The sequence below is a fragment of the Lycium ferocissimum genome, chromosome 7 (assembly GCF_029784015.1).
Source record: "Lycium ferocissimum isolate CSIRO_LF1 chromosome 7, AGI_CSIRO_Lferr_CH_V1, whole genome shotgun sequence".
Taxonomy (NCBI): Eukaryota; Viridiplantae; Streptophyta; class Magnoliopsida; order Solanales; family Solanaceae; genus Lycium; species Lycium ferocissimum.
The window spans coordinates 29,018,814-29,028,855 of NC_081348.1; the positions used below are offsets into that span (position 1 = coordinate 29,018,814).

Sequence of the window (10,042 nt, forward strand, 5' to 3'; positions counted from 1 at the left end):
AAAAATTATAGTAATTAAAAAAAAATAGATTTTAATAACAACTCTTTTTTATCATTCCTTCTTCTCCATTTCACCCCCCCCCCCTCCGCGCGGCCCACCCCGACCCCCGACTCCCAAGCCCTTCATGCTTCACTGCTGCAAACCTAAATCTTCAACAGATGAAGCATCCCAAAAATGGAGCAACAACGTTTGACTTCAAATTAAATCGATCGTTTTACTTTATTAGTATTATTATCGAACAACGTTTTTGTGGTTCATGTGTACGTCTAATTTGTAAAGATGCAGCATATCATTATTTGGCTTCAAAGGAGTCAAGATCCAGTTGCAGTACTCTTCCATACAATAAACTGGAAGGGGTTTTATTTCTCTCCCACATTTTGTAAAATCATGTTCTCCTATTTCGAGAGGAATTCGAAACCTGATATTTTTGGTTGTTTGGTTGAGAATTGAGGTGTATTGGTTGGATTTACAGCCGCTATTTTATGAAGAAGATGAGTTTGATGAGAAAAAAATGGATTGATGAGAAAAAAATGGATTGATGAAGAAATTAAGTTGTAGAGAAGTATTATGAGAAAAAAATAAAATAGAAGACGATGGAAGGTGGGGCGTGAAGAAGAAGAAGAAGAGGCGTGGGGTGGGAGGTGCTCGTCGGAGCTGACGAGGAAAAATGAGGAAGAAAGGGATGGCTGGGGTTGGGGTGGGGGGTGCTCGTCGGAGCTGCCGGAGGCGAGCTCGTCGGAGCTCCAGCGAAGGTGGAAGTGAAGAAGAAAATGAGGGGTGGGGTGGGGGTTACAAAAAATTAAATTTTACAATTAAAAAAATAAAAAAATAATATATAACCAAAACGCGCATCCTTTTTTATTATTTTCATATATTGTGCCACATCAGCTCTCAGGAGGTAAATAATATCACTTTTTCATATATTAGGTGTGTAATAGGTCACTATTAAAGTTTAAGTGTGATATCGACATTTGGGGTATAGTTTAAGGGTCAATTAATTTCTTTTGCCTTACTATTTTATAAGTACTAATGTTTGAAACTCAAAATACTTAAAAAAACAAAGAAATGATCAAGTAAAATCAAAATGAAATAAGTATAACACATGAGATTGAAATGCTCATTTCTCAACAGTCCGCTTATAAAAATTAAAAGGTAGGGTCGGTTAAAGTTGGGTTAGGGTAGTTTATTCTAGGAGCCTTTTTATATTTTAAGTAGATTTTTAATTAAAATAAAACTTTCTAGCCAATTTTCACAATGACTAAAATTGACTTATTATGAAATTAGTGAAAGTTGAATGCTTTTATGATTAAGAAAATTAATGTAATAATTTCCTTCCTATAGTACTATGAGTTCACTGACTTCAAAACTGATTTTGTGATCAAAACCACATACAAACCAATTGCCAATTGAAGTAAATTTTTTATTTATTTTATTCTATGTACATCGAAAGAGATATAATCATCTCAACAACATTTAATTTAATTACTGATTACTTGGTGAGGGAGTTGGGAGTTATGCATGATCCACAACATATTATAAAAGGACGTTAATCCTATTCTAGTAAGAGAGAAAAGGAAATATGTGCCTCTCTTTAATTAGATTGGCATGCAGCTTTGAATAAGAAAAGAGTTAAACATATGTTCTAGTGTCATTGTTACACGAAGTACATTAAGACATTAAATATAAATCTATAGTTGAAAAATCATAAAACAAAAGCACGAAATTGAAAGAAGAAAAGGGGTGCAACTGCTCATAAACTTTACTGAAGAGGTAAGAGGTCGCCCGCATAAATGAATTTATCGGACAAGTTTATATAGTAACTTGTGTAGTTTCTCCAAGTTTTATACTCATAAACTATAATGAACGGTTCTTCAAATTACTTATCGACTTACCTACTAATTTTTTTATAACACACGACAAATATCAAATTCTTCAGTCAAACAAATAGCGACCAAAAGTATGAGTAATGAAACACAAATATCTGCCAATTCTCAGAAAAAAGATCTTCACGTTAACAACATGAGCAATCAACGCGTCTTTAGGGTGACCTCCATAGGAAATATGGGTACCAACATGGGTTAATATTGAGTATTGTCACGTGTTAATAATTTCGGTTATTATTTGTTGACAAGAAATTCGACGTCATACCATTCCGTCTTCAAGTCTTTACTCATTTATCCCTTTTTTTTATTGGGTCAGTGATAAAGACCAAAGACCTTAGCGAAATAATCGCCTGAAATATAACGACCTATGAAAGAAGTGTTTCTAGAAAAGAAAGTCTATATGACATTTCTTTTTGAAGTCCGCTACGAAACTTCCAGGTTTACATGTTTTGTATTATGGTTATAGAGAATACCTCAGTCCGAGTTTTACAAATATGGATACACCATCAGAGCAAGTTTGCCCATCCATAAGAACTTGTGACGATCCATCAGGACTTCCAACTATATTCTGACTCATAAGCTATTCTTGCAAAACTTTTTAAAATGAGGTCAAAATTTGGACAATCACACCAAATCAACCTATTTGTGCAATTCCCCGTTTTGATGTTTTTTTGGGTCAATAACTTAAATACGCCCAATAGAAAAGTACATCTCGCGCAACCCATTAAATGTTGGATGAGTTAGGCAGATTATATACTTTTGGATCAATTTTAATGCCCCTAGTTCTGTCCCAGCATTCAGTGGCAAAATCCAGCCAAAATTTATCTAAATGGCTACTTCTGCAACCACCTAGGAAATTACGCATCATGTTGTTAACATGCCATTTGAAATCATTTTGATTCTGTAATCAAGCATTTGAAGAGGTAATTCTGAAACGGCCAATGGACGTAAAATTTCGCAGGCGCTCAGCCATTATAAAGTACAGGGTTCATACCTCGAGAATCCTTTCAATTGCAAGAAGCAACTAGCAAACACCAGATTGGTTTGCATCCCAAATGCATAGATAATATGAGGCACAAAGCTTCTATCTATCCACAAGAAGAAAAGGCACGACAAAGCTTCAAGTTCTGAACAGTAGCAGCTTAGCAAAAGAGAACTGAATCTGATAAATGTAGTCTCTTTTTGCACAACGGAGGAGCCTCAAAGCTTTTACAACGGGAAACAACAGTCCTCTTTCCTGTGTTTATATTATTAGAATTACAAAATCTCCTAAAGACGAGCATTATGGATTAGTCTAATCCATGAAACCCAGAAGCTCCTAACACGCCATTAACACGTAATGCAAAGTTCTTATCTCATTTGATCTAATCTTAAACAGAGTCGTCATGTCAAACTTGGTATGAAGTGATCGGCAGAGTATTTTCCTTCATTTTGATTTCCAGTAAAAGCAAAGTGATTTGCTCGGATGATTAATCAGATCATGACTTGTTAAAGAAAGACACATATACATGAGAGGCTTATGATTCTACTCCATATGGGAGAAGGGCAGCAGCCACAATCCTCCCTTCTTCGTTTAGAATATTGTAAGTTGACGCAGCATTTCTCTGCAACACAGATGAAGGAATGTAAGCAACTTAAAATGGATGGAGAGGAAGAAGATCAAGCTCAGATCAAGGGATATGTGCAAACAAACATGATATATGCAGATATTTAATAAGCAACAGGCCGACAAAGCAAGCTTTTAGAGTTCAGATTGCAATTTTCTTTTTTCATGTGAGTAGTCTGATATCAATCTACCAAAACATGTGTCATTCAGTTATAGTCTCGGAACACCTAAACAGTTTATCCTGTGAAGAATCACATGAATAGGAAATAGATGTTTAAACAATTGGGTGAAAATTCAGAAAGGAGGAAGAGAAAAGCCACGTTCAAAACATTGGCTAATATCATGAAATGTTTATGCCTACCATAATGCACTTTCAGAAATTAACTAACCAACAAGGAAAACATTAAACAAGTTAAATGTCACTCTTCTGGGCTTCCCTTGCTGGCTGGCTAATCTAGTCGTATTTAAACCCTTTTGCTCTAGGCCCAGGAATATCAAAGAGATCCATGTTGAGTCAATGGTGGGGATATGATGCAATAACCAAGAATAATCTTGCTCAGAACTTCTAAGGCTAGCCATCTCATCTATCAACACAATCTGATAACTATTGACATAGTTGTGGATAAAGGATGACATCCCCTTCTTTTGGCACATCATTTTTCATAATAACAAAGAATCATATACTTACAGAATCAATTGCTTCCAATTTCATTCCAGTAGAACGAATAAAGGCACGAAGCTCAGGATTTACCGGTTGAATGTACCTCCCACAGCCAAGAAGCAGAATCTCTGCAGTGAAGTTATATTAGAAATGAAGAAAAAGAAGAGCACGAATACCAAAGAGTATTATAAACTTAAGAAGATAATCATTCCTCCACGAAATCAGGAATGGTGTCGATACTCATTATTAAATGATAATTAAAATGGAGTTAGATTTCTGTAAAATAATTTTTCCTATAGCAGTGGTGTTTGGTATAGTTTGCATGCACCTTGGTTTTTACCCACTTCATTGACCCCAAAGTCACACCTTTTGGTGCAGGATTTTCTAAACATCTTAGGCTGAATCTTCGTTCTATACCAAACTCTTCAAAGCTAAGGGTGTTGTTGAACATCCATAATTCTCTCTCTAAAGGTCAAACAAATTATTCAATCCTGTTCAACTTAATTACTTTTTCCAATTTTGAATTTTAGTACCAAGGCAAAAACCACACAGCCTTAATAGCAAGATATTTTGAAATAGTCAATCTACCTTGAACACCAGGCTTTTCCCTCTAATCAGTTATTGGCAAACATAAAGCAAATGGGGGGAATATCAACACAGCACAGCTTCAACTATTCTTCTACCATCATTTTTCATCATTTTTCAATTAAGAAATAGGTTTACCCATTCAAATATTTTAAAAGCTGCACTTGCCCCTAGGGCTTTGGTCTAGTGGTAAGAGCATAGCTTGTCATGTGTGGGTTAGGCATCGTCCTGAGTTCGGAACCGCCGCAGAGAAAAGCCTGGTATTTAAGTGGAGAAGAGTAGAGGGATCCACCGAGTTTTGGCTATGTTCCACTGGCCCTTGGGATTTTCTTGGTTATCCAGAAAAAAACATATTAAACTTTGCACCTTTAACAGATAAGTTAAAATACTTAACTACCTTGAATACATATTCAAGCATTTTTCCTTGATTTCTGACAATACTAGTACCAATATAGTTGACAAAAAGGGTATAACACTTTTCAGAAATGATCTGTATCAAAGAAGAAATATTTGCTTATATCAGATGACACATTGAGTTCAGCCAAGGGAACCCAACCGAGCACAGTAGTAAGTCCTTCTCAAGCAGGAACTGCACCTGACAGATTTGCAGCAATCTTACAGTGTGATGCGCACATCAGAACTTGATGCATAATATCAACCCCCCCCCCCCCCCACCAAAAAAAAAACCCTCTCTCTCTTTTTTTTAAATTTTTTTTAAGAAAGGTAACAGTAATAGTTCCCCCTTTTATGTGGAAGAACAAATTAAATAAAGCTGTGTACCGGTGAAAGATTTTCAAAACATTTCAATCGATGTTGCTAACTTGAAAGGAAGATGGGTTAAAGGATTTTCAAAGACATCACAAAAGAATAAAAAGGTTGAACTTGCTTGGTCTCAGCAAGAAAAGGAACAAACTAATGAGACATGGAAGGTCCAATGGCATGGGCGCCCTAACAATGTTGTACATGAACATGAAGGTAGGTGCAGAGAAACATCAGCTGAGCATCGCATTCTTCAACAATAGACTGCTACTCACCTGGAACTGGTCGCACAGTCTGGAAGATAGATAAGCTGCATGAAGCCACATTACCAATGGCATGTCAGATGTGACTGTATAACCAAATTCAAAAAGGAAACAATTGGTTATCTTTAAGGGGAAAAAGGGCTTTTGTAAATCATAAGTGATGTCCAGGTAATATAACTAAAGAGTTGGACTTTGTGACACAGTAAAATGTCCAAACCTATGCAATACAAGGGCTCTGGACACGGTACTACTCTCTCTACAGCTTTACCCCAAATGAAATTTCCCTATTTGACCTTTGCTAAGTTATAGACTGAGAGTTTTACTCTTGTACAGTTTATTCTTGAACGAAGAGCATGTGAAGATATGAGCAACTTTTTAGCTTTGCAGACCCTTAATAGGAAAAAATTACATATGTTAGTGTAGAAGATATAGGGTTTCTTCTTATTTGTCTCTGTAAGAAAATGGCCGCAGAAGTTGACAAAGGTTCACATCTAGTAGTAATATTATTTAGTATCCCCTTAGTCTCCTATTCTTCAATTTGTACTATTACTTGTTGCTTCATTTGCTTTTTTTTTTTTTTTTTTTTTTTTTTTTTTAAGTTGGTGACTGTTGTTGCTTCATTGGCTTTGTTTATCTTGCTATTTTTCTATCACTATTTTCCTTTATATCTTGCTTTGATTTCACTTCTTTTGAACCGAGAGTCTATCAGAAACAACCTCTCTACCCCCACAAAGGTAGGGGTGAGGTCTGCGTACATCCTACCTCCCCAATGGGATTACACTGGGTATGTTGTTGTTGTTGGACATTTGATAAAACTTTTCTTTTTAAAGAAATTGGACATTATAAACGGAATATCACATTCTTTCACCCTGCTGTCAACTTTTGGTCATCCACTGAGCTACTGGTTATCTGCATCGTTAACTTCAATTAACCACAAGCTAAACTAGACTGAACCACTTCGATTGGCTAGTCCAATACAAATCTATACAAAGTTTTCCCACTGACCAACTTCTAGTACATTACTAGAAAGGAAGGTAACAGACGTCTCTGTTCAATGAGAAGCAAAAGTAAGTACCTTTCTGAAGTAACCTCCGAAAGTTTCTTGGGATGCCAAGACATTAGCAAGTTCCCAACACAAAGCAAGCTACCTTCATAATGTACCCCACTAACTTTGAAACCGGTATCAGTAACCCTAAAGTAGACAAAAATGGATATTAAAACAAGAATCAACTGGATATACATCAGGTGCTGAAACATATTAAAATATGTTGAAGTTTAAAGCCAAAAAAAGATATTAAAATAAAGATGCTATATGTGCCATCAGTCATCTGAAAATGTCAACCATCTTTTTTTGCAATGTCCTTTTCTAGCAGATATCTGGAATTGCTTCTTCGCTATGTTTGGTCTACATTGGGTCTTTCCTCAGAACATCAAGGCAGCCTATCTAATTGGATCTTTTGGAAAGTTGATAAAACCATCAAGAAGACCTGGAGAATGATTCCGGCAGTAATTTTTTGGTGTGTTTGGAATGAAAGAAATCGCAGATGCTTTGATGGGATCTCAACTAAGTCATACTCTAAAAGCTAGATGCCTAGTCAATCTGTTTAGTTGGAATTTTTGTCCCTTGTTAAAAGTGTTGACAGTCTTTTGGATTTTGTTAGCTCCTTAATCCTAGCTTAGTACTTATGTAAGGGAGCTAACTCACTTTCTCTGTACACTTTTGCCTCTAGCATCATCCTGATGCTCCTTAATGGAATCTTTTACTTCATCTAAAAAAAATATTAAAATAAGAATCAACTGGATATACATGAGGTGCTGAAACATACTTTATGTTGAAGTTTAAGGAAAAAAAACCGCTACTTAATTTTTGTAAGAACGAAAGTCTGTTAACATCAAATTTGGAGCTTGGCACAGACTGAGGCCATTTGGGCATCTTCTTAGGCTATCTGATTTGGATCATGATCACATTAGATTGAACCACAGTATCCAACATGGGCAACCCCAGAAGGAAACCATCGGAGCTTGTTATCAATCGTGGCAATGCGGCCTAAATGAGCTTCGCCCAACACTCACCCTAAAGGATTGGAGAAGGAAGAAAAGTTGTTGTGCGTGAGTCACACAGATTGGTTCTCATTGAAGTAAGAAACAAATGAATATCGGCTGAAAGTGGAATTAACGCGGTAAGTGACTAAGTCGACATGAAAAAGGTACAATCGAGCAAGCAAGGAACCATCTCAACATTAACAAAACATGCAAACTTTAAAAAAGAATCCAAAGCACAGTAAGAAGGTGATTAAACAGTATCCATTTAGCTATAACCAAGAGTGTTCATACATAGACAGATATCATCTGTCACACATATAGCACATATTCAACTCTTGTCTATTAACTCAATTTGTTTACAAATTCTATATACTTCAAGCATTAACATCTTTCTTAGTTCAAGATTTACATCCTTTGTTCAAATGCTTTCATCCTAAATTCATGCTGCTAATCATTCCCAAGACTTTGTTACTACGATCAGAAGTAACCTAGGAACCCATAACAGAGTCCCCTCCTCAATGTTTATCGCCTGATTTTACTGGGAATCACTGGTTTGAATTCGACCACCTCACCCAGCTTAGCAAACTCAGTATTTTCAGCGACATAGTAATAGAGGGGCTTCTAGCAAATTACCAACTCTAGGTTAATTTAGAAGGCAGGGCATTAAGAAATAAACTAAATTCCAAAAAAAGGCTAAAGAAGCCATCCACCCCAAAGGACTACGAGGCTATAGATTATATCTATCGAACCAGCTTGCCACAATTTAAGATGTAAAAGCACAAAAGAGTCCACAAGACTATATACTAACAAGATAGCCTAAACTGCTTGAATAAGTCTCTTCTTTGGAACAACACAAAAGTAATTGCTTCCCTCAACAAAGTAATTGCAATTTATTAACATCCGCGAAATGAAAAAAAAATGGACAATTAACATGCCTAAACGGCGTGAATAAGTCTAAACAGATAATGCCATTGCTTCCCTCAACAAAGTAACTGCAAATTATTACCGCGTATTCCTCAAATAGAAAGTTTTCTTTGATTCCTATTCTCACTTCTATTTTCTGAATTTTGAAGAGCTCTGGTCACATAATACTCAAAAAATTGCTTGAATTAACCATTAAATACGACCTAAGACACCTAACTGCCAAAAAAAAAAAAAAAAGCGTAAATTGTTCTTCTGATAATTTAGTTTAGATACTCCTAATTCAATGAAAAAACCTGCATATAACAAAAATAATTAACATGAAGGCGTATTCCTCAAAGAGAAAGTTTGCTTCGATTCCTATCCTTCTATTTAGTTGAATTAACCAATAAATACGACCTAAGACACCTAAACTGCAAAAAAAGAGCAAATTGTTCTCCAGATAAAATAGGTCAATTATACTCGTAATAGAAAAATAAATATAGTGATTAAGAGAAGAGGAAAGGTACTGTTGGAAGCGTAATTGATCTTCAGGAACGTTATCGATAAGATTGATTTGATCGTATAGAGAGAATGCTCTTCTCAATGAAGGCAACCGTTGATTCGAAGGCATGTTTGTCTTCCTCATAGCTCGCATCAATGTTGGCAGCGCTTTCTCTCTCACCGCCATTTCTCCCCACCTTCCGTTTTCCAGGTTACACAAGAATTAATTTGGAGATCAACTCTTGACTTTTCCCCGTTAAGCTTTTGGTGGTCGTGCGATAAGACCCCTCAAGTATTTGGAACAACGTATGACTCTAGATTTTCTTTTCTAGCAACCTACAATCAGACCACTCTATAACGGCATCCGCATATAACAATAACTTTCTATAACAATCAAATTTTTTCAAAATCGATTTTTTATATTATATGTGATTTCTCTATAATAGCATTTCACCTATAACAGCAATAACCAACTTTATAACAATACGATCTTTGTAAAATTAATCCCCATATAATAACTATCTTCTTTTTTTGATAATATAATAATTGACCATCTTTATAAAAATAAAATATTCATGATTACTAATAATAAGTGTATAGATTGTGACCAAATATTTGATCATTTAATACACTATTTAAGACAAAAATATCATATGAATATATATATTTTCATTATGAAACGATTTTTCTTCGTTGTACAAAGTGTGATTAAGCTTTGATAATTAAAAATGAAAATGAGATTTTATGCCTTTTTTGCCTATAACAGTGAAGTATTATTTAAATATTAATGTTGTTATGGATGTATAGCATGTTCTCTACTATGGTTAAAAATTTCGGA

General features: G+C 35.4%; 1 protein-coding gene across 1 annotated transcript; it reads right to left on the bottom strand.

Annotated features, from left to right (window-relative positions):
* Positions 1-3,025: 3,025 nt before the first annotated feature.
* Positions 3,026-9,445, bottom strand: LOC132064205 (uncharacterized). The gene is made up of 5 exons (XM_059457114.1): positions 9,231-9,445; positions 6,833-6,949; positions 5,770-5,804; positions 4,178-4,278; positions 3,026-3,487 (listed from the first exon to the last, which is right to left on the bottom strand). The coding sequence occupies exons 1-5, from the start codon at positions 9,389-9,391 to the stop codon at positions 3,401-3,403; spliced, it is 501 nt and encodes a 166-aa protein (XP_059313097.1). The 5' UTR covers positions 9,392-9,445; the 3' UTR covers positions 3,026-3,400.
* Positions 9,446-10,042: the final 597 nt, after the last annotated feature.

Coding starts and splice junctions, on each gene's coding strand:
- LOC132064205 (XM_059457114.1), bottom strand. CDS start 9,391: ATGGCGGTGAGAGAGAAAGCGCTGCCAACATTGATGCGAGCTATGAGG. Junction 5,805..6,832: donor TCGGAGGTTACTTCAGAAAG/GTACTTACTTTT, acceptor GGCTTCATGCAG/CTTATCTATCTTCCAGACTG. Junction 3,488..4,177: donor AATTGGAAGCAATTGATTCT/GTAAGTATATGA, acceptor TCTGTGTTGCAG/AGAAATGCTGCGTCAACTTA.